Genomic DNA, 23,194 nt, shown 5'->3' on the forward strand with positions numbered 1-23,194 from the left:
TGATTCGTAATTGAATTGTACTCTAAATACAACCATCACTCCATTTTAGGTATATAATGATCCGAATGCTTAAGGAATCATCTATCTTCTAACATATTAATTTTTTATACTATGTAGATCTTTTTGTTGAGTTGATCATGCGACATGAAATTAATTAAAAGCTAATGTACAATTAATTTAAAACGAGTGTAGCTGAGATATTATGTGCCAGCTGAGTATGAATGTGTGGCGTGCATGCCTAGTGCCTCGTACGTGGCTTAGCGTAGCTTTGTAAACCTTGAACACTCCAAATTTGAAAAGTCTAACCTATTTATTAAGTAACTAACTAGTCCATATATATCAGAATTTCCACAAGTTTTGTTTTCCTCTTGACTTGTTGATTATATACATGTTATGGTCTACGTATGACTAATTAATCGAGTCCCGATTTTCTGATTGTTAGGTCTTAGAGCATTTTGATTTGTTCTTATCTTTTTAGTGAGACAAAATTATAATAATGCAATCCTTCCACATGTATATAATACTATACATCCGTCCTCTTGGTCTTAGTATAAATTAATTTTATAACTCTTTATCTATAAATAATAATAATAATATAATAAACCATATAAAAGTTCAAGAGGGAAGAAGTTACTGTTCTTATGAATAGTAACTTCTGGCGCTATTACCCCATTGCCCCCAAAATTAATACATTGCCAATTTTGCCCTTCTGCTTTTCCCCTTAAGTCGGTGCTTTTTTCCCCATTTCCTGTGTTCTTGCTCCTTCATTCATTCATTCATGGCGGTGGTGTTTGACTGCTTTCTCTCTCCATAGATTACTTGCTCTGGTCATTTTTGGGCTGAATTTGAGTAATTTTCTTCTCCACTCACCTGCTTGGCTCATCTCACTTTCTCTCTCCTCCTTCGAATTCGTCGCTCTAAAATGGCCAAAGAACCAGTTCGCGTCCTCGTCACCGGTGCCGCCGGTAAATTCTCTCTCCTAATTCTTGTTTTCAGCGATTCAATTTTAGTTTTCCAGATCTATTTTGATTCGTGTTTGATTTTTTTTTTCTGTTGCGATTGACCTATTTTGATTCCTATTCAATTTTTGTTTTCGTTTCTAGATTGTTGTTGATTTGCTATATGTGTTAATCTGCATGTGAGATCTAACTTTTTGTTTGGTTTTGATTTGATTATTAAGTTTTCAAAGCTGATTTTTGTGTTTTGGTGCATTTTTTTGAATTAGAAAAAATTAAATTCTGATTATTATTGTTATTCATTTGATGGTTAATTACCCAACATTTGATTTACTTTTGTTGATTGTGAAATCGGGTGATGTGAATTTTTGTGGGTATTTGAAAAATTGAGTTTTTTGTGGTTTAATTTAAGTTTGTAATTGATTTTTTCTAGGTATCCTCTCTTTAATTTGAACCGATTCAGGAACTTCAACAGAATGAACACCCTGACCTTGCTCTCAAGGTTCGCAAACTCTAATCCTTAACTCTCTATGATTTTATTGCTTTCTTGCTATGATTGAATTCGTCTTTGATCTTATGTTAGCATTTGTTTGGTTTGATTCGGGATTAAATGTGTCAAATTATCAAGGTAATTTTCTCTAAATCTCTACTATTGCATGTTTGAACTAAGGATATTTTTTTTGGCTGGGTTGCTAATACTCCTCTGCATAATTTATGGGGTTAATTTTTTTCTTTTGTTCCGAGAATTGTACATGGAGATTAGTTTTTTTTTTTTTTTTTTTTTAATTTATTTAAAATATTTAATCGCTTTTCTATAGCATTCCAATTATTCTTTCTAATTTTGTTTAATTTGGGTTGTAAATTCAATTGTTGGATTCGGATAATCTCACAGAAGCTCTCAAGTACTCTGCTCAAATGCTTACGGAGCTCCGAAACTCTAAACTTTCTTCTCCTCATAAGTATATCGATTCGTGTGAGTAATTTCTTGCATTTATGATTTTTTGCAAATGTTTATAATAATTTTTATTTTTTCTGATTTTTTAATATGTGTTTTGGAAGCTATGGGAGCTTTCAACGAATTGAGGAAGCTGGAATTGTTCTTATGGATGAGAGCAGGCATGTTTTTTGTCGAGCTTGTGTAAGTTATTAAGTCTTAATTTGAAGATTGTGGGAATTGCTTGAATATGTAAACATTGGGCTTAAGAAGATTCTCGACATATGGTAGCTGCCAATCAGCCATGCGCCCATGCGTAAATGTACAAATGTGAATTCATCGTTGTTAAAAAGACATGATTTTTGTCATTTTAATTGTCTTAATCTATTTTACTTTTTACCATGTGCAAAAGTATTTATTAATGTGAAGTAACTTCAATTAACCCCAAATTAAAAGGGGCACTTCTATGGTATAGGTAAACAGGGAGATTTCTTGCAAAGCATTGATTTCAAGGTCAGTGTCAAGAAGCTAGAAGAATTCAACTTACCATTTGCTTGGCAATGACAACATAATTTCAAAATCTAATCTCAAATTTCAATTTGTATGTGTCCACTTTTCAAAGCTTATTTTCGAATTCATTAGGTGTGAAATATAAAATTATGAGTTGACTTCTTACATAACATATATCTTTTCTGCTAGACACAATTGTTAATTCAAGCCCATTTAACAAGGGAAACATCAGACCTACCTCCAACATTAAACGGTGATCTGAAACGTGTACTGGAACTTGCACCTCGTCTTCTTGAGGAGTTGATGAAGGTAATTCAAAGCTTTCCCGTGTTCTGGCACTTAGCAAGTGATAATACCACTGCATGGTATGAACCCTTGATATTTTTTATGAGTGTGACACCTGAGGATTAGTGTATTATTATTCTACACACTTCTGATCTATTGACTTTGCTGATGAGTGCTCCTTCTATTCCTTTTTATGGTTTCCTGTTGTCTTATAAAGTTTTTCAATATATGCTGATAAACTTAGACCTTCGGAATAAGCTAGCAATCTCTGCATTTAATTAGCCTACTTTGTTCTAGAAATTTAATAGTTAGGATATTTATCCTTCTCTTCAGTTATCCCAACTCCAGTTAACTTAGAATTGTCTCAAATTTAAGATGCCCCTTCCAGATTTGGTCAAAAGATACAATATGATAATAAATGGTCCATACTCTCCAAAGCGTCTGTGAAAGGAGGGCACTCGAGAGGTTGGTTTATTTTATGTCAAAACCGAAGTTTTAATTATTCTAATTAATTATTTGTCTATTGGATTCAAATACATCCTTATTAATACGAGTGCTCAATCAAGGTAGTGCTTACAAAGTTTTCTATCATATGTGAACTTAATATTTATCAAGGGAAAATCATGATTCGTGAAAATTACCAAGTATTATCTTATCTTTTTTTTTTTAATTATAATTGGACAAAGTTTTTAAGGAGTAGTAGTAGATTGACCATACTTTTTCAGTTTAGCTTCCTCTTTCCACATCAAACTAATGTCAATCATATATTGTTGGCTTAGTGACAGGGTAAAGTCGTATCCCCTAATCAAAAGAATTACCTAAGTCCTCTAACTAATGCAGATAGGGAAGTAGGGTCGAATCCACAGGGAAACTAGTCTTTCTATTCCTAATTAATTATTATAATCTAAATTATCAAGATAACGAATGTTGTTGTTATTTAAAGGAATTATACTACGAAGAATAAAATTAGGGAGAAATAAAAGTAGGAGAAAAACAATGAACAAAAGACCTAGGGCATAGGTTCACCAATAAATAATACTCCAGGGTAAAACATATAAATCAATCATCAATGTATCAATTAATCAGATCATAAAGGGCTTTCGCTACGTATTACAATCACAGAGTTAATTTACCGGTATTAAATCTCATCTCTCGAATCTCGACTTAACCATTTATAAATTAAACTGCCTATTGAAACTAGGCCTTAATATTAATTCTCATCTCTCGAATCTCGAATCAATATTGCGTAACTCATACAATTAAACCAGCGCTAATCTAATTGCATAGTATTAAATCAATCAATAGGAAATTAATTTAGCATTGACAATCAATAATAATAAATTACCCCTTCATGTTATTCATGGATCCCCATAAACCCTAGAAAGAGAACTACTCACGCATAATTAAATCTAAACTAATCAAAGCAATAAAAGAAGACATGATAGAAGAAAGAAAATAAATAACTGAAATTAAACCAAGAGTTGTAGAGAGAGAAACAAGAGAGAAAATAATACTAAGAGTTTAATTAAGGGAGAGAGAGGGAAAAGTTAGAGAGTGAAAAGAGAAAAGAAAACTAAATTAAAAACTAAAACTAAAACTAAGAACCTAAGCTAAAAACTTGCCCCCCACGTACTACTACATCCCTTATAATATAAGAAAAGAAAAGGAATCTTATTAAGAAACAAAAAGGTAATCCTAGCTTAACTCAAAGTCTCAAACTATGATAAAATTGCCAAAATTAATCTAGGAATCAAAGTCCCAAAATCAGCTCAGCAATCATGCGCATTCCGTGGCCCAAAGATTCTTGATTGATTGGGCCCGCCAGACATTACGCCCAACAATCAATCTCGTGGCTTCTTGAGCTGCTCTTTTGGGATTGGGCTCCTCAAGCTTGGACCCAATTTTCTTCCTTGTTTGGTCCGTAATAAAATAACTTGTAATATCTTGGACCTCTTCATATATCGAGCCCTTAATCACCGAACCAAATTTCTTTAGCTCGGTCTTGGGCTTAAAATAATTGGTCATAAAATACGATCAAACTCCAATATCTTTGTAGTGGTTCAATAAGCTCGGGAATCGTCATAAATTTGTAAATTCCTACAAAATAATACCAACTCTACAAAAATACTAGAAAACGTATATTAGTAATAAAAATAGCTCCGTAGAGCTCAAATAAGCACAAATATGACCGTGGGACAGGGAGTAAATATATATATAAAATAGACTTATCAAACTCCCCCAAGCCAAACCTTTGCTTGTCCCTAAGCAAAGCAATGAATAAATAAATCAAAACTTCACCCCAAATACAATTAAAATCAATAAATATAATTCAAGGTAAATCCGATAAATATGTATCAAAGTCAATCAATCAAATTCATCCAACTACCAATCTTCCCTAACAATTGTCAAATAGAGCAAACCACAAGAGCATATAGAATTCAAGACTAGTGCTCACACACTCAACTCTCATATATGTGGCGAGTAAAAGATGTACTCGATCGCTCTCCAACCAACCCCTTTAATGTGAACAATGCCCTCCCAAACTCACAACACTCGTGTGTTTAAAAAGACATACACTCAACCTAATAGTCGACTCGGAATATGTCAAGTCATAACTTGCATTGATAAACAACACTTTCATATTTACACAACTCTATGCACAAGGTCAAAAGGTCTTTAAAGCTTGTAATGTAAGGCTAGGGTAAAGGGTAGGATAAATTTGGGGAAATGTGAGAGAAAAGCTATGCATTAAGGGAGCCATATCCTAATAAAACCATGACCAAATATAATGATCATACACATCTCCAACAAAACTAACTCCAACACAAGTCCACCAAATATACTCCAATCATAAAAACCAACCCAATACTTACAAAATTCACTCATAAAAATATGATAATATAAACTAGAGTGAATAAACAAAATCAAACTCAAATATTTACAATGATACTCAATTTTTTTCTTTCTTTTCTTTTGATAAACCTTCACTTAGATAATTTGAACATGAAACACTTTTTCTTCTCTTTTTGCTCTTTTTTTCATTTTTTTTCCTTTTTTTTTTATTAGAAGTTCACTTTCTTTTTTTTTATTTTCTCACTTTTTTTTCTTTCTTGAACTTCTTTTTTTCTTTTTCCTTTTCATCACACTTTTATTTTTCAAATATATACACAATAAAACTCATCAAAATAAAAATATGATCAAGAACAAATAACTTCTCAAACCCACCCAAATTGTGCAAATAATGTGCACACTACAAACTCCCTCACCTCACTCACTAATAGCTCCCCCAAGCCAAGCTTGGGACTAGTAACCAATGGGGCAAACATGGCTTGTAATGTGGCTAAAAACAATAAAAAGTCAAGGCAACAACATGGGTAGCAAGAAGGGAACAAATGTATCTAAATAAATCTGAAAGCTACCTAAAAAAACAAATGCCTTCGTCCTCCACATGTGCATAATAGTGAGTTATGAAACACTACTCATAGTTGCAAATCAATACTCAAATTCATTGACATACCAGGAACTAATCACACATTCCTAACCAAATCAACTAGTCAAGCACTATATTCACATGTAGTTGGACAAAATTGACGCATGTTAAGGTTCCAAGGCAACCAAAATTGACGCATGTTAAGGTTCCAAGGCAACCAAAGAAAGAGAATGACAAATAGTTTCATGATGTTTGGATAATAATAGTGAAGAGAAAGAGAGGAGAAAGAAAAAGAGGGAAGGGAAAGGGAGGTAAAAGGAGGGAGAAATAAACTTTTATTTCCTTCCAAATCTTTACAACAATAGAGAGATTTTGGTTTATTATAAGGGGAAGGAAACTAAATCCTTTTGATTAATGATGCTTCAATTCCCTTATTTTGCTCTTCTTTTCCCTCAATTTCTCTTTATCCGCACATAGTTTTTGGGCTAATACAGAAAGAATTGAGTGAGAGGGAAGCAAGTGTAACCTATTTCAAAGCATTAAAAAAACTAAAGAGAACAGGGAGACAAGGTCAGGGGGGGGGGGGGGAGAGAGAGAGAGAGAGAGAGAGAGAGGTTTTAGGGCAATAGAGGAAGGAAAAGGTAAGAAACACTTCAACTCTTTGTACATGTTTAATTGTAAAAGAGGCTTAGAAACTATGGGAGAGGAAAATGGATAAAAAAGAGGAATGTAAAATGAAGAAAGAAAAATGGCGAGGGGCTTTGAGGAAAGGGAACGAGATAAAGAACTCTTTAGATGGCCATCTTTAGTATGTAATCAAGGAGTAGGTAAACAATACTTTTTGAAAAGAATTTAAATTTTGTAAAATCATATGAATCAAGTGTTAAGCTGTAAACGAAGATGGAAAAGGGTTAGAAGGGGTATAAGAAGCTAGAGTGGGACGGAATACCAAGTAGGGATTAACTTTGTATATTATGTTACATATTTGGATAAGGAACGAAGAGGGATAAATTAGAGAGAGAGAGAGAGAGAGAGAGAGAGAGAGAGAGAGAGAGAGAGAGAGAGAGATTTCGAGGCAATAGAGGAAGGAGGAGGTTGGAAGCACTTCAAAAGACCAACTTACACTATGTTTGGATAACAATAGTAGAGAAAGGAAGGGGAAAGAAAAAGAGGGAAGGGAAAGGGAGGTGAGGGAAGGAAAATGGAGGGAATTGATTTATTAAATAGGGAAGGAAATGGATCCTTCTAATTTCCTCCCTTCCGTCCTTGCATTAGATATCCAAACATAGGATATGCATCCCTCCTTTTCTCTTCTCTCTCTCTCTCTCTCTCTTTTTCCATTTCTCTCTATCCAAACATAGTGTTTTTTAATTGTGGAATTGAAGAGGCTACGATATAGGATGGGGAGAAATTAGAAGTATGAAAATGAAGAAAGAAAAAGGTTGAGGGGCTTCAATAAAGGAGAAAGAGATGAACATTTTACAAGACCATTATTTCTATAATGTAATCAAGGAAAAGATAAAAAGTATTTTTCAAAAAGATTCTAAAATGTGCAAAACTATATAAGTCAATTACTAAATATAAAGAAAGATGGAAAAGGAAAGGAGAGCAAATGAGAAAGGGGGGCGGCTAATGAGAGTGAGTGTTAAAAAGCAATAAGTTAATGATTATTATAAGTTGAAAGATTAAGAGTGTGAAAATGAAGAAAGAAATAGAGATGAGTCATCCAACAATCAAATAACAAATAAAACATAAATATCAATATGCATTAATATTATAAGTCAAATGTTACACTATAATATCAATTTTGCAGTGTCTTGGGCATCAACAGTGACCAACAATCGAACTTATTTCTAATGAGTAAAATTACGAAATACGTTATGTACATGATGTTAGCCGTAGACAGTCATAGTTAATGAAATGTATAATTTTTCAAAATAAAAAGAATTTATTTGGGAAAATGGAAAGCCCTAGACAACTTCCTTAACCAGTACGTTGCTTTTACCATTCACATGCATACAAACCTAAACATTACAATCATTAAAAAATATCCAATTAACATAAACCAAACTTGCATGCATTTTAACAATCTTCAAAATAACACACATATTAACATGAACAAATTTACATATCATAGCATGGGGGGGGGGGGGCGCGTGTATTTGATAAGAATGTCATAAATAGCTACGTATCTAAAAAAAGAATAAAGGAATGGAATGAAGAGATAGCGAGAGAGAAAGAGAGAGAGATTTGATAATATTTAATAAGATTGAGAAAGATAAGTCCTCTCATATTCGTGAAGCCATGCGAGGAAGGTATATATTCAAGTAGGTTAGGGATTTACCATAATCATCTTTGAATTTTTTTTAAAAGCATATAATATATATATATATATATATATATATATATATATATATATATATATATATATATATATATATATATATATATATATATATATATATATATATATATATATATATATATATAGGGAGAGAGAGAGAGAGATGATCACTTTTGAGCGTTTTAGAGCGAAAATAAGGATGAACTATGAAGCACTTAAAAAGAGGGAGAACTCGGAGTACGCTTCAATAGAGGAGAAAAAAGGGGGTGCATTGATTTTTGTGATGCAGCTATGGAACTTGCCCTGTCCTTGGAGAAGCTTATAAATGAGAAATTGGTGAACTAGCAAGCCATTTCTCAATTGTTAGATGTCTATACTTCCATTTTATTTCTGTGTCAATGAAGCTTTGTATATAAACTCAAGCCTGTAAAATAATGTGTGAAACAGGATTGAGGTGTAAAATTAGCTTTGCAGGTCTTGCTAACAATAATATCTCTTTTTGTTTTCAGTCTGAGAAAAACAATGATGTGCAATTGCAAGAATATATTGAGGGGCAAGTTCTTAAATGAACATGTAATCTTTGTGGGGTTTCCCCCCTTTTGCTGTTTGGTTTTGACTGTTCACTTTCAAAGTGTATATCAGATAAAATTATGTAATCATTGCTAAATAATTGGTTGAATGTTAATACCTGAAATATGGTATGGTTTTAATCCACTTTGGAGATGAGACAAAAAGTTAATATTGATAAAGATGTTGGCTCCAATCAAAGGTTGTAAGATTGAGGGAGATAGAGAATAGTTTGTTTTATATAAAAAACTAAATTTTCTAGGGAATAAGCAATCAAATATCTATGAATTATGCAAAATTATAATGAATAAGTAAGAATAGAAATGAGGAGAAAGAAGGGGATCAAATTTTAAAAGGCTTTTGAAATTTGTAAAATTGATTGTAGAAGACAAATGAGTAGTTGTAGAAGAAGAAAACACATAATCATGCATTCCATGTTCACAAGCACACATTAATACTCTTAGAAAAACACATTTAATCAACCAACTAAACGAGGATTGAAAAAATAATTTGCTTGAGAAGGAGGAGATGCTTGAAAATGAAAAATAACGAGGGAAAATAAAATTGGGAAAGAGGTAGAAGGGAAGGGAGCCATGGAAACAAACAAAATGAATGATGATGAGGGAAATCAAGAATAGTTAGGTCATGAAATAGAGGGAAGGGCAAATATGTAATTCACTACTTTAGGATAGAGGGCGTACGGAGAATTACAAAGATACAGAGAGGGGTCGTCATTGGAGAGAGAAAGAGATAGAGAGAGATCTCGCGGCAATAGAGGAAGGAAGAGGTGCGAAGCCCTTCAAAAGACCATTTTGAATGTCTAATAGTGAAAAAGGCTACGAAGTAAGGGAAGGATAGAAATTAGGAGTATGAGAATGAAAAAAAAGGTTGAGAGGCTTCAACAAAGGAGATCGAAATAGATGAACATTTTAGAAGACCATTTCTATAACGTTATCAAGGAAAATATAATGAGCATTTTTGAAAAAAGATTCTAACATTTGTAAAATCATAAAAGTCAATTGTAAAAATTTAGAGAAAGATAGAAAGGGAGAGGAGAGAAAGTGAGAAGGGGTGATAATGAGAGCAAGTGTTAAAAAGTAATAAGTTAATGATCATTATAAGTTGCAAGATTAAGAGTGTAAAAATGAAGAAAGACAAAAGGAGAAGATGGAGCAAGTGTTAAATTTTCACTATTGTTTGTCTATAGTCTATCACCATGATATTCAAAATGGGTTGGTAATAAATAAACCTAAACAAAGAAGTTGTTTTAGTATATATTTCGAGTAAGGATGACCTTAGAGTCAATAATAGGGGTGAAATATCTTACAAATATTTTCGAATATATTCAACTCTAATTTTGAGAAGAAAAAAAACGTACCAAAGGAGTTATAAGGAGCCAAAAAAAAATATTTAAATCATTCTTGTAAAATCGTGCTAGGTTTATCAGTAAGTGTTGTTTGTTTTGTTTTATTTTGTTTGTACAATCGTAGTAATAGCTAGCTTTAAAAAGAGATGGAGGATGGAGGGACAAAAGAGGAGAGGGAGAGGGGGGAGAGAAAGTGAGGGGAAGAAAAAGGGAGAGGGAGAGGATGAGATATAGGAAGGGAGGAAGGGAGAGAAAAAGTTCCGGGAATGAGAGAGATCGAGAGAGAGTGTATATGTGAAAGAGAAGGAGCCGGGAAAAAGAAGGGTCGTGACTCTCGTGAGAGAGAAGGCGAGCCGAAAAAGAGTGCTAAGAAAGTCTTCTTTTATGTCAATAAGCATACACAAATTCAGCTTTGCTATGGCAGTGCGCCAGTGCCACATGATGTGAGACGCTCATGTTGAAACACTATATTTCGACAATGGCGATGTTTACAGCGAAATAACAAATGAATTTCTACAAGTAATTGCAGATGCAGGAACATAAGTTGGAAAAAATGGTATCATATTTCTTAAGAGTGAATGTCCTATTATCTTATAACTAGCCTTACATCCATCCTAAATTGTCTTATATGTACTGTTTAGGTCAAATTCTGAGTTAGTTGTGTAGGAGTTTATAGGTACTACGCAGCGGAAATAACATGAATCATATTCATACAGTACCTAATCCAAGGATCTAATGCATAACACATAAAGCACAAATAATCGTACCTTTGAAGCGTGATTCCACGTGCGATCGAGCAAGAACAAAGGGAGATAAAGAACCCCAAGCGTGATTCCTCTAATTGGTCCACGGGCACAAGTTAAGACCTCCACTAATGCTAGTTAGTCGCGAGAGAACACTTCTATCGACCTTCTACGGAGATGGACGAACGATCAACTAGGCAAGAACCACCGCGCAACACCACGTGACCACTAGGGGTGGCCGGCCGTGGGTGAGAGGTGAGGAGAGAGGCGTGTATGTGAGAGAGGGAGGATGAGGGCCTTTGGATGGTGGTTGCTTGATTCACAATTCACTGTATTGTCAATTGTGACTTATCTATTCAACCCTAGGCAAGGTTATTATTTATAGATCACATCTCTAAATAATAACCCAAGTCCAAATCCAAGCCCACTTCCTATTCCCACTCTAACTATACTTAGCCCACTCATGCTTATGACTAATTGATTGCTCATGAGGCCCATAAATGGGCCTCTATCTTGCTTAACCCAATACCCTTGTGTGTGACCAATATAGGATCCATTCTATAAGGCTTTGGACTATTTAACTAACCCAAAGATCAATTATCATATCTAGCACCAGATATTGACGACCCTATAGAATGAACTTATTATCTCCATAATAGTGATCCTTGATATATCTAGTAATTGCACTTATCGAAGACATAATTCCTTCAATCTCCCACTTGTCTGAGACAAGTGCGCAATATTCAAATTCCTTAAGTCATTTTGTGTCGATTTGATAATATGATTGCATCTTATGTAATCTATATTAATCTACAAATCATTTCTTGAAATCTGAGTTAGAATTACAAAACAAATGGTTACCATGTAACACATTTGAGCACGGCCATGCATTTTCTGAATTCTCCTTCTTCAAGAGGCCAAAACATGACACATTCCTAATTTAATAGGTAGACTCTATCCAATCTTGTGGCAACCAAAGCTCCCACTCAATTCATGAAGTGACCGGGAAACATCCTTTATAATCCCCATTTACGGCAAGACGTTTGAATGTACCACAGTCAAAACAATCATTGAATAGAATCAGTGTTCCACTCATGTCAAAGGAATCCACTAATATATCCGGAAATTCTATACTTGAATTTCAAAGTTGGTCTATAGTTCGATCCTGCATCATTCATGCATATCCATGTGATTGACCGAGCTTCATCACTATGCTCCTATAGCCCATGAAACCGAGCTATCCAATCAATCTTACATGCTAGTCCATTCATTTAAATCATTTATGTCCACTTTAATGATTTCGAACTAGGAACTTAAATAATATGTGGATTTTGTTCACCTGTGGGGTTTCATACACCAGGTCTCTATCGAATAGATAACCTGATGAGCCCATCAATCCATAATTATTTTTGGACATTTTATTTAATCTTGAAACCACGATTAAATAAGATTGAAACTTTGTTTCAATTGATAAACATAATTCTGCAAGCTAATGTATTTACTTTTGTAATATACTTTCTCAAAACATACACAACTAAAATTACATAACTTGCTTCAATCCAAGAACCTTAGCATGACTTTCATACCTTGGTCATGGAAGGGGTTTTGTAAGTAGAGTTCATGAGACATTCTCATAAACATGAACTTTGCAATTTCTAAATCTTATAATCATTTTCATCTCCATACACTAATAATTTTCCTTCGCCCTTTCGCAAGGAACTTTGGAATTTCTAATTTGTATTCCAACATCACATTGGATTTCGATTGAAATCTATCTTCACTTGTTCTTTAAAACACGTGAATCAAATAGACGAGTATAGTCCATGGCATGCATGATGCATCCTTTGCAAATTGCATAAGTATCATCACTCAAAATCTAAATTTCATCAACCTTTCTCAAGGTATTGAATCGTTAATCAACGTGCCATGTCACATGGGATTGAAACTCTTTTCAATATAATGTTGAACCTTATAAGAATCTTATCAATATAAGTTTCTTAATCAAAACTCAAACATCCTTCGAGACCTATCTATATAGATCTTGAATCCCAAATGTACTCATCTACTTCTTCAAGATTTTCATACAAAATGCATTAACCATTACTTGACTATTCAAGCAATAAATAATCGTTCTTTGTACTAGACCAAGAAGACTTCATAGCTCCCACTAAACATCTTGTACACACAAGACCTTTTCTTCATTTTACAAGAACATCAAACGATTTGATTAACTCGCAAAATTAAGAACATTAACTCCCTGATGCTAACTACAATCCATTATGGATCTTTTAGGCATCCCTAGGATTATTGGATCTCCAAACTTTTGATTGTATCATATACAAATCTTCTTTCATGAACAATTTCAAGAAAGTGTTTTGAAACCCATCTACCAAATCTTATAAGGTAGAAATCACTAAAGTATCTTTAATAGATCTTTGCAACATGACTAATGTAAAGGTTTCATCGTAATCATAGTCATACTATGAATTTGTTGAATCCATTAACAAGTCTTTGCTTTAGTTAGAAAACATTTTTCTTTCTTGTCTGTTTTGCTTACAATGGGTTTCACCCAACTTAGGCAAATTATTCAAGTGTCATACACTTGCTTACAGATTTAGAATCTATTTCAAATTTCATGGTTTTAAACCACTTGGAGTTATAACTTGTCAAATCATCTTTATTACTTGCACAATCATAATGTTCCAAAATAAATATTTTAGAACTCTTAGTCAATATGAAATCATATTTCTTTGGCTAAGTTTTACATATGCTAGTCATCATTGTGGGTTTGAATGCAACAATTGAAACTCATACAACAACTTTGTTTAGTTTTCAATGAGAAACGACAATAGAGGATTTGTACTTAGAATGTACTACCTTCAACACATGGTTATTAATCCCATTACACTTAATGAGACCACGCGTTGTCGTTCGTGACATGAGGTGAATCATGCTCATATTGTTGCTTTTATTCGATTATTTCTCAAATTTCTTCAAGATTTTCGAAATCACTTTTCTTGAACTCTTTCAAGGTTCTCAAACTTTTCAAGATTCTTATACTCCCACTTGCCTTTTGAGGAGGCATATTTAGCATAGGGTGAACCAATCATGGTTTGAGCCACGTTTGTTTGTTGCTTTTCTCAAACTCTTTTGAGATTTACACTACTCCCACTTGACCTTTTGGAACAATTTCCATAAGGGCACCTACTTGAGCAACAAACATTTTGTGCTAAGTATGGTTGTATAGTAGTACCCCGTGCTCTATGTAGGAATCGAACGTGCATCAAACGGTTTAATACATGTTTTATTCCTTGCTTTGTAGAAAGACTTAATAAGAACTTTTCTTATCCATATCATATATGAAGCCTTTGCTACATTTGATTTGACGTATGTAGTTTGTTTAGTTTTGTAGCTTTTCTTAAAAGTATATCCCTTGAACAATGGTTGGAAGATAGGTAATTTACATCCATTATCAAAATATATCTCATATAGATTGATAGCTTCCTCCATAAACACTTCACAAGGTTTGCTTTTGGAATTTGTTGTAAAACGTTTTCACAACTCTTGGATGTTTATCAATGTCTTGGCTTAAATTCTCATTATTACAATCATATCGCAATATTTCGAATGTGTTGCCAAGTACATGTCTTGACTTTAAATTTTCACAATTACAATCATATTGTAGTGTAATCATTATTTTGTCAGGTTGATACTGAACTTCATACTGAACATTTTGACCTTTCAAAATTTTCACTTTTATGCTTCAACTAAGCACAAGTGATCATATCACAAATGAAGTTTCACTGTCCGTCTCTAGCCTTGAACCTTTGGTTTTCTTACATCGATATGTATTCGACCTCGAGTTCGCATCATCATTTCTCTAAATGGTGACTTAGTCAAAATTTCAAATTAGAATGATAATTACATATATCAATAGATTCATAATCCAATGATATTGAAAGTCCATCCCTTTGGATCTTCCGCATGCAACTTTCATTTTCATTCGAATTAATTGATATTTTAGAGACAATTTATATATATATAGAAATTGTTTAATTATTTCTATCACATAGAATTTTGAACCTATTTAGCAATTCAAAACACATTGTGACTCAATGAAGCATAGAATAACATTTATTCCATGTTTTTGAATCTTCGATGCTTAGTCATTACTAACATTGAATGGTGTTTTGATAATGGCAAGAATGAATAACATTTATTTAACTCTAGCCAATTATTAGTGGTGAAATACTGGTTCTACTTGTAAAGTTGCAACTTTTGCTTCCATACTTGTAGATTCTACTTGTGAAGTAGCAACATTTGTTTCTAAACTTGTAGATTTATTTCTCCTTTAGCAATAACTTCTTCCTTTAGTTCAATCACATTGTGCAATGAGTGATCTAAACAAGACATCATATGTCCAAGAAGTAGCAATACGCTAAATCAATTTCTATAGTATACTTCTTAAATTGGAACATTTCCATTCTTTTACCTTCCAACTATATGAGGTAGTTTCTAATCAATTGGAATTGGTCCATTTAATTTGAAACATTTGTTGTTCATAACAACTTTTAGCATATAAGTAGTTCTAGGTTTGAGAAGTAGCAACTTGTTTGCATTTCTTGTCCTATAACTTTTAAATGCGATCCTCATATATTCCTAAACCTTTCCCGTTTGAGCCACTTAGCTTCAAAATGATGCTTCTTTAAGCACTTTTCATGATTTTGCTAAGTCTATTCTGTCATTGTTTATATTTGAGTTTAATCAAGTATTAAACTCTATATAAAGTAGATGAAGAATATTGTCATTTGATCAACTTTTGATCACAGAGATTTCCAATCACTTTCTTATATTCAATCATATTGAAGATAAGAGATTTTATTGGATTTGTACACTTGTCTTTTGAGGGATTGTACCTCTCATCTCATTATGTCTCTTGAAACATTTTTCAAAATGAAGATGTGTTGGTATTTTACTCAAACATTTTGAATAAAACCAACCTTAGACATGTGACATGAATTTCTAAAACTTGCCTTTTAGAACAATCTTAGCAAAATTGGAATATAGGTTTATGGATTATCTTTTAAACTCTTTTGAGAACGTTTCTCAACTTTATTTTCAATCGAGGAGATTATATATAATAATAAAATTAGAACGACATGTTACTAATAAGTAAACGCAAAATTCAATTATGTTTATAAAATTTAAAGTACCATAAGCGAATTAAATTGGTAACTTTAAAGCATTTCATTCAATTTTAAATTGATCCCTATTGAATTAAATGATTCCAAGATCCTTTATTCGTGCAATAATTAACCGGACTTTGGCCCTGCCATCAACCATTACATTTTCAAGGTGAGTAAACTCTTTACTGATTACAACTCTTTGTAATTCTTGGTTGAATAATTAACCATCACATGTTTAATTATTACCCTTAGCTTCAAGGTTCTAAACTTTATCTTTAGGTAACCTTGTTGAGTATAACCAATTAAAAGTGTAGAATTTGTCCTACCCCCACTTCCCCAATGAAAAATATGATGCCCAGCTTTGGCATGACCCATCATAAATGTCAAAGGTTTTCGTCGGGTTTTTAATTGGAAAAGCTGCCTCAATATTACTGGGATCTAGATTTATTATGTTGTGATTTTATAGTGAACTCTAGCGCATCATCAAGCAACATAAATAAACCTAAACATGCATAATCTACTAATGCAATAAAACATGACATAGTATGGCCCCTTAATCCTAAGAAAACTAATAAAGTAAAATGCTCCCACTTGAACCTTCATGGATTTCATCCATCTTGCTCCATTGGGCCTTTACTTCATTGGTTTTTGGATCAACTGCAACCTGTAATTTTATTCTATTCTATCTACTACTTAAATAAAATAAAATAAATTACAAAAATACTCAACGGTACGCAGACCGTATTTAGATTACAAAAATACATCACGATGCGCAAATCGTATTTTAGAATCTATGGGCCATACTAGTCTATATATAGCAATAAATAATATCATATATTATAAAGTGCCATATAATAAATCACTCATCATGCTTTCCTAAACTACAACATCGAATGTCTATAATAAAGGAAACATGGCTATAAATATCTCATATTTTAATTAATTACTGTAATTAGATAATATCATATATTAATCATGACCAATTATAAAATATCATATATTTTAATTTAGGTATGAGATAGAATCAAATCTTATTTGAAATTATGGAATATAAATCATATTTATATTCCATGATTATCCTAAATAATTTAGGAATTCTATCCTAATTACTTGTCAATCATATTTTAAATCAATTATATCCAAAATTAATTATGGGATAATCACATTATTTAAATCAATTATTATCCTTTTGGAATATGCTCAGAATATCCTAACAAATCTTATCCATAATTAACCACTTTAATTTAGGATAATTGCCAATTTAACAACTTAAATATGGATAATATCAAATATAACAACTTTTGAATATTTGATTTTATCCTAAAATAAAAGATTTTATCCAAATAAAACCAACTTTATCTTTTAAAATAAAAGATCATATTTTCAAAATATTTTAACTTATCCAAAATAAAACTGATTTTATCCCAAAATAATTCATAATTATCTTGAAATAAATTTTTTTTTTTTTTTTTTTTGAAAAAACGTGCGCCAGCCACCGTGGTGTGGCCAGCCGAAGCCAGCCACGGTGGCCGTACACCGCAGGGTGTACGCTGCTGCCAGCGGCACACAGCAGTAGCAGCAGCGCCGCGCAACTGCTGCACGGTGCTGTTGTTGCTGCACTTCGCTGACCCGACTTGCTGCCCCATCCCACCCCTCCCTCCGGACCACCTGCAGCGGCAGCCGCCGTGGCTGCGCCACCCAGCCGCGGTTGCCGCTGCTAAAACCCTTTTATATTTATTTATTTATTTATTAATTTCAATTTTAATCAACAACTTTTGTTAAATAAAAATCATGTGGTCCATGATAAATTAAAACATAACTTTTATGATAATTCATCCAATTAAAATTAAATTCACAATCTAATTTTAAAACTAGGGTTCTTCATGAATTTTAATCCCCAATTCAATTTAACTCTTAAATTAAATAATTTGATCATGAAAAATTCATAATTTATCATGAAATCAAATAGATTAAAATCATGAAGCATGAGACTATCAAAATTATTCAAAACCAAAACACAAAATCAAAATTTTAGGGTTTAGGGTTTCGAAATTTTTGAATCTAGGGTTAGGGTTTTCGAATAAATTCGAATAAACTAGGGCAAAATTCGGATCTCTTCATGGCTATTTGAGCATAATTAAATCTCATTTAATCGATTCCAAAAGTTTAATCATATTAAATATAATAATCGAACCATAATTAAATATTCTCCCTCCTAATTGAATTAAAATTGTGGATTATCAAAGAATTATTGGCAATATGCGTAAATGCAATAGGCTAACTGATACCACTGTAGGAGTTTATAGGTACTACGCAGCGGAAATAACATGAATCATATTCATACAGTACCTAATCCAAGGATCTAATGCATAACACATAAAGCACAAATAATCGTACCTTTGAAGCGTGATTCCACGTGCGATCGAGCAAGAACAAAGGGAGATAAAGAACCCCAAGCGTGATTCCTCTAATTGGTCCACGGGCACAAGTTAAGACCTCCACTAATGCTAGTTAGTCGCGAGAGAACACTTCTATCGACCTTCTACGGAGATGGACGAACGATCAACTAGGCAAGAACCACCGCGCAACACCACGTGACCACTAGGGGTGGCCGGCCGTGGGTGAGAGGTGAGGAGAGAGGCGTGTATGTGAGAGAGGGAGGATGAGGGCCTTTGGATGGTGGTTGCTTGATTCACAATTCACTGTATTGTCAATTGTGACTTATCTATTCAACCCTAGGCAAGGTTATTATTTATAGATCACATCTCTAAATAATAACCCAAGTCCAAATCCAAGCCCACTTCCTATTCCCACTCTAACTATACTTAGCCCACTCATGCTTATGACTAATTGATTGCTCATGAGGCCCATAAATGGGCCTCTATCTTGCTTAACCCAATACCCTTGTGTGTGACCAATATAGGATCCATTCTATAAGGCTTTGGACTATTTAACTAACCCAAAGATCAATTATCATATCTAGCACCAGATATTGACGACCCTATAGAATGAACTTATTATCTCCATAATAGTGATCCTTGATATATCTAGTAATTGCACTTATCGAAGACATAATTCCTTCAAGTTGTTCATTAAGATTTTACTGAACTTCAAGTACTTGCAGATGCAGGAACATAAGTTGGAAAAATTGGTATCATATTTCTTAAGAGTGAAAGTCCTATTATCTTATAACTAGCCTTGCATCCATCCTCTTATATGTACTGTTTAGGCCAAACTATGAGTTAGTTATTCATTAAGCTTTTGCCGAACTTCAATATTGTGTAATATAATGTAATCCTATGATTATGGTCATATCTCATGATAGTTACATGAATGGAACTGAAAAATGAAATCAATATTATACATGTTTACTAATGTTAGTATTTACCTTTGCACCTATAATGGTATTCATATATGTAACACTGTTTTATTTTTCGCGTTCATCTCACACTTTGATTCATTTTATTTTTGACGGGTACACTTTGATTCATTTGCTACAAGATTGCTTATAAATCAATGTGATCTTTTTTTTATTATTTTTTATTTTTACATCACATATGCTTTAAGTTACTAAAAACTTGCCTTGATACAAAAACCCAAATATAAATCACTAATCTACCTTATATATATACCTACATAATTAAGGCATACAATATAGTATACTATTATGCAATTTATCATACATCTTAATGATTCTCAAGATAACAACACGAAAACACGCACCAATATCCATATCATGACGTTGGAGGGGCGCGCGCATTGCGCGCACACCAACAACTAGTCTTAATAAAAGAACATAAAAAATGTGCAACAACCTAGTCATCTTTGTAAAACAAATTTGTAGGGCCTGTTCTCTCTAGCTTAATTTCAGTTCAGTTTAGTTTGGTTTACTTCAGTTCAGTTCCTAATTTCCTTCTCTAATAAAATATTCAGTTCAGTTCAACTTCAATCAGTTCAGTTCAGTTCTATTCATCTCAATTCAGTAAATCACAATAGGCCCATATCGTATTTTTCAAAGTCATTTATTTACAAACATTTAAAAGTTACTCAATGTTTAGCTCTCTAAATTATTAACATTCGTGCATATGCACGACAAGGCAGTAGGCACACTTTAATATCTTACATTATAAAATACAAGTAAATAATAATAATGGAGAAAGCATTGTAAATTTCTCTTTGACCATCGATTCAGTAATTAATACGTTAGGAAAAAATATAGTTATGTAAATCTTATTAGATTTGCTTTAATTTGTATCTCCGAATAATAAACTTATTTTTAATTTTTACAAAAACACAATACTCGTATGATTATATTGATATTCGGCGTTTTACATTGACAAACATTAAAAAGTACTTGTAAAATTTTAACAGCAACACGAAAAAGAGGTGGTATTACAAACTTACAAAGTGTAAGTGATAAACAAGAAATTAGGCTTACCATTGACTTAGTCAATAGCAGGTCCACAACCACACTTGGGCCAAATCTAACATACACAACGAGGCTTGTCCAGTCCATAAGTTATAGAGAGTATTATCAATTAAAGTTCAATGGGCCATACTTGGGCTGCTGATAAGGACTAAAAAGCCCAAAATTACGTTCAGTTTCATCCCCTGGTTTCTTATCCTCATCAAACATGGAAAACAAGAAAGTCTCAATTGGCCTCCCTGGTTTCAACGGAGTCCCTTTCTTCACATGCCTCATCAAATTGGTGTAGTACGTCTTCGCATTCGGAGCTGATGCCGCAAACCCACCGCGTGATGACCACCCGCTTTCGGATGTGACCAATGAAACTTCAAGTCCACCAACCCTATCAAGAGCCGCATACGTAGCATCCGCTAGGGCATCGAATAAATTTTGATAATTTTTCCCATTTTTAGGGTCCGTAACAACTGTCCCGGGTGCGGTAAATAATGCATAGTCAAGTGAAATTTGTTGTGGATTGTTTACGTAAGCAAAATAAGGGTAAATGTTAACCATCAAAGGTGAACCATTGCTTTTTAAGAAATTCACTATAGGTGTAATGTAGTTGGTGTTACCAAATTGACCACTAGATGGTGGGTAGGCGTTTACGACTAGATCTGTACCAATGGACGTGGAAACCTTAATTTGGCCACCTAAGTTGTTCGCATTTAGGGCATTTAAAACATTCTGCATAGCTGGTAAGACTGATGAGGCTTTCTGATCATTTGGGGGAATTTCATTTCCAACCAAAATGTATTTAATCGATGATGCAAAGGGAACAATGTTGGTTTGCACCCATTGGTTCGCGGCTGAGGGATTAGAACCTACCAACTGAATGTTGTCGTTAGGGACGCCTAGGGTGAGTCGGATGCCTGATCCTTGTAACGCATTAAGCGTGGCATGGTCGGGATAGTATAACCTCATTGCGCCAATGCCGTTGGATTTGAAGAGTTTTACAACATCTTGTGGTGATGGTAAGTTGTCTCCGTCCCTTCCATAGGCTACTCCAATTTGTGCCTCTGTATAAGCCAATGTCGACATTAATTTTTTTATAATTTTTTTTCTTCTTAATAATATCACAAGGGAAATAAAGGCTAAATGAACATTATTGTGACAATTTTTTTATAAAGTACGAAGTATATATTAATAAAACAATTAGGCATGACATCAATTATGTAAGCTTAAACTATAATGATGCAAGTTAATAACGTGGAGCCTAAGAAAGAAGATCCATTCGGCATTCTTACAATTAATTAATTAAGTCAATATAAAAGAAGTTGAGATTTTAAAGATAGATATACCTATAATATCTCACATAAAAGATGGTTAAAGAGCATAAAACATAAATAGTATTAAAGTCAAAATGGCGCAATTAAATACCTGTAAGGTGTTGGCATGACAATAGGGTTGCTATGATGAACAAACAAGTGGCGACGGTTGAAATAGCCATGGAAGGGTTGCCAAGGTTAGCCATATATAGAAGAAAAAAAAGTTAAGTGAAGGATATCACACTTGGAAAGAAGCAAAACTGATAAGATTTGTAGCTTACTATTTTGGTACATTTTAAGTCCTTCCATTGTATGCCCCTTATATAGATAAACAAGACCACAAGACTTTGACTACATGCAGACCGAAGTGAAAATGTGTTTACTACGTAGTTACTCTAAGGTTCATTAATCTATGAAATTTTCTTAGTTATCAATTTCCACTAATAACATTAATAATTTAACATGTTTATGAATATATATATCTTTGATTGCACTTACTCTTTAATCAATCTTTATAATTTAACATGTTTTCTCACAATTTTATTTTTTTAAAAGAAATTATCTTTGTGGTCGAGAGTTAAGAGTGTAATTTTTAACTAATTTAACACTAAATGACTGAAACGGCAATGATACGTTAACATCATGTTAAGAAAACATAATGACACACCACACACCTTAAACAAGTCCAAGTTGTACAACTAGTTAAATTCGCCGCCCAACTTGGTTGATTTGAGTTGCCTTATTATTGAGGGGATTTATATTGTATGTACTATTTTATTTTATTTTATTTATATTTACAGCAAGTTTATAAAATGTAAAACTGTGGACTATCTAGATTGAATTGGCCACTTGGGTACGATTTAAGTACAATACTTATTTTTCTCCGATCCATGGATGAGCATGCACAATAATTGCACAAATAATTGTTCACGATCGAGCAACAGCTCTGGATTATTTTATGGAGTACCCTTAAAACTTCAAATTTTATACTTGTCAATACACAATTTATAATATGTTATTATATACCATTAATATTATTGTATACTATATTAAGTAAAGTTTCGAGCTTTCAACCATATGGATCATCCTGACACCAAGGGTTTTAGTTTAAATTAGATTCCAATTTTATGTATCACTCTCAAT

The 23,194-nt window shown here is 33.2% G+C and overlaps 2 protein-coding genes across 9 annotated transcripts; one reads left to right on the plus strand and one right to left on the minus strand.

Moving 5' to 3' along the window:
• Window positions 1-589: 589 nt before the first annotated feature.
• LOC145574200 (vacuolar protein sorting-associated protein 35C-like) lies at window positions 590-9,173 on the plus strand. Of its 8 annotated transcripts, none has more exons than XR_014098020.1 (7): window positions 591-965; window positions 1,390-1,584; window positions 1,849-1,929; window positions 2,016-2,072; window positions 2,366-2,491; window positions 2,590-2,709; window positions 8,969-9,173. XR_014098020.1 is itself a non-coding variant. In XM_081631940.1 (6 exons), exons 2-5 carry the CDS (start codon window positions 1,509-1,511, stop codon window positions 2,452-2,454), a joined length of 303 nt encoding a protein of 100 aa, XP_081488066.1. In that variant the 5' UTR covers window positions 591-965; window positions 1,390-1,508; the 3' UTR covers window positions 2,455-2,491; window positions 2,590-2,869. The 8 variants fall into 8 exon arrangements, 1 of the variants encoding a protein (XP_081488066.1); XR_014098026.1 differs by lacking the exon at window positions 8,969-9,173 and having other exon boundaries at window positions 593-965; window positions 1,390-1,458; window positions 1,540-1,584; window positions 2,016-2,094; window positions 2,590-2,869; XR_014098021.1 differs by lacking the exon at window positions 8,969-9,173 and having other exon boundaries at window positions 590-965; window positions 2,016-2,094; window positions 2,347-2,491; window positions 2,590-2,869.
• Window positions 9,174-20,654: 11,481 nt separating this feature from the next.
• LOC145575909 (glucan endo-1,3-beta-glucosidase-like) lies at window positions 20,655-22,382 on the minus strand. The gene is made up of 2 exons (XM_081633700.1): window positions 22,164-22,382; window positions 20,655-21,802 (listed from the first exon to the last, which is right to left on the minus strand). Exons 1-2 carry the CDS (start codon window positions 22,255-22,257, stop codon window positions 20,856-20,858), a joined length of 1,041 nt encoding a protein of 346 aa, XP_081489826.1. The 5' UTR covers window positions 22,258-22,382; the 3' UTR covers window positions 20,655-20,855.
• Between the last annotated feature and the right edge of the window lie 812 nt (window positions 22,383-23,194).

The sequence above is a fragment of the Chenopodium album genome, chromosome 13, assembly GCF_948465745.1.
Source record: "Chenopodium album chromosome 13, dcCheAlbu1.1, whole genome shotgun sequence".
NCBI lineage: Eukaryota > Viridiplantae > Streptophyta > Magnoliopsida > Caryophyllales > Amaranthaceae > Chenopodium > Chenopodium album.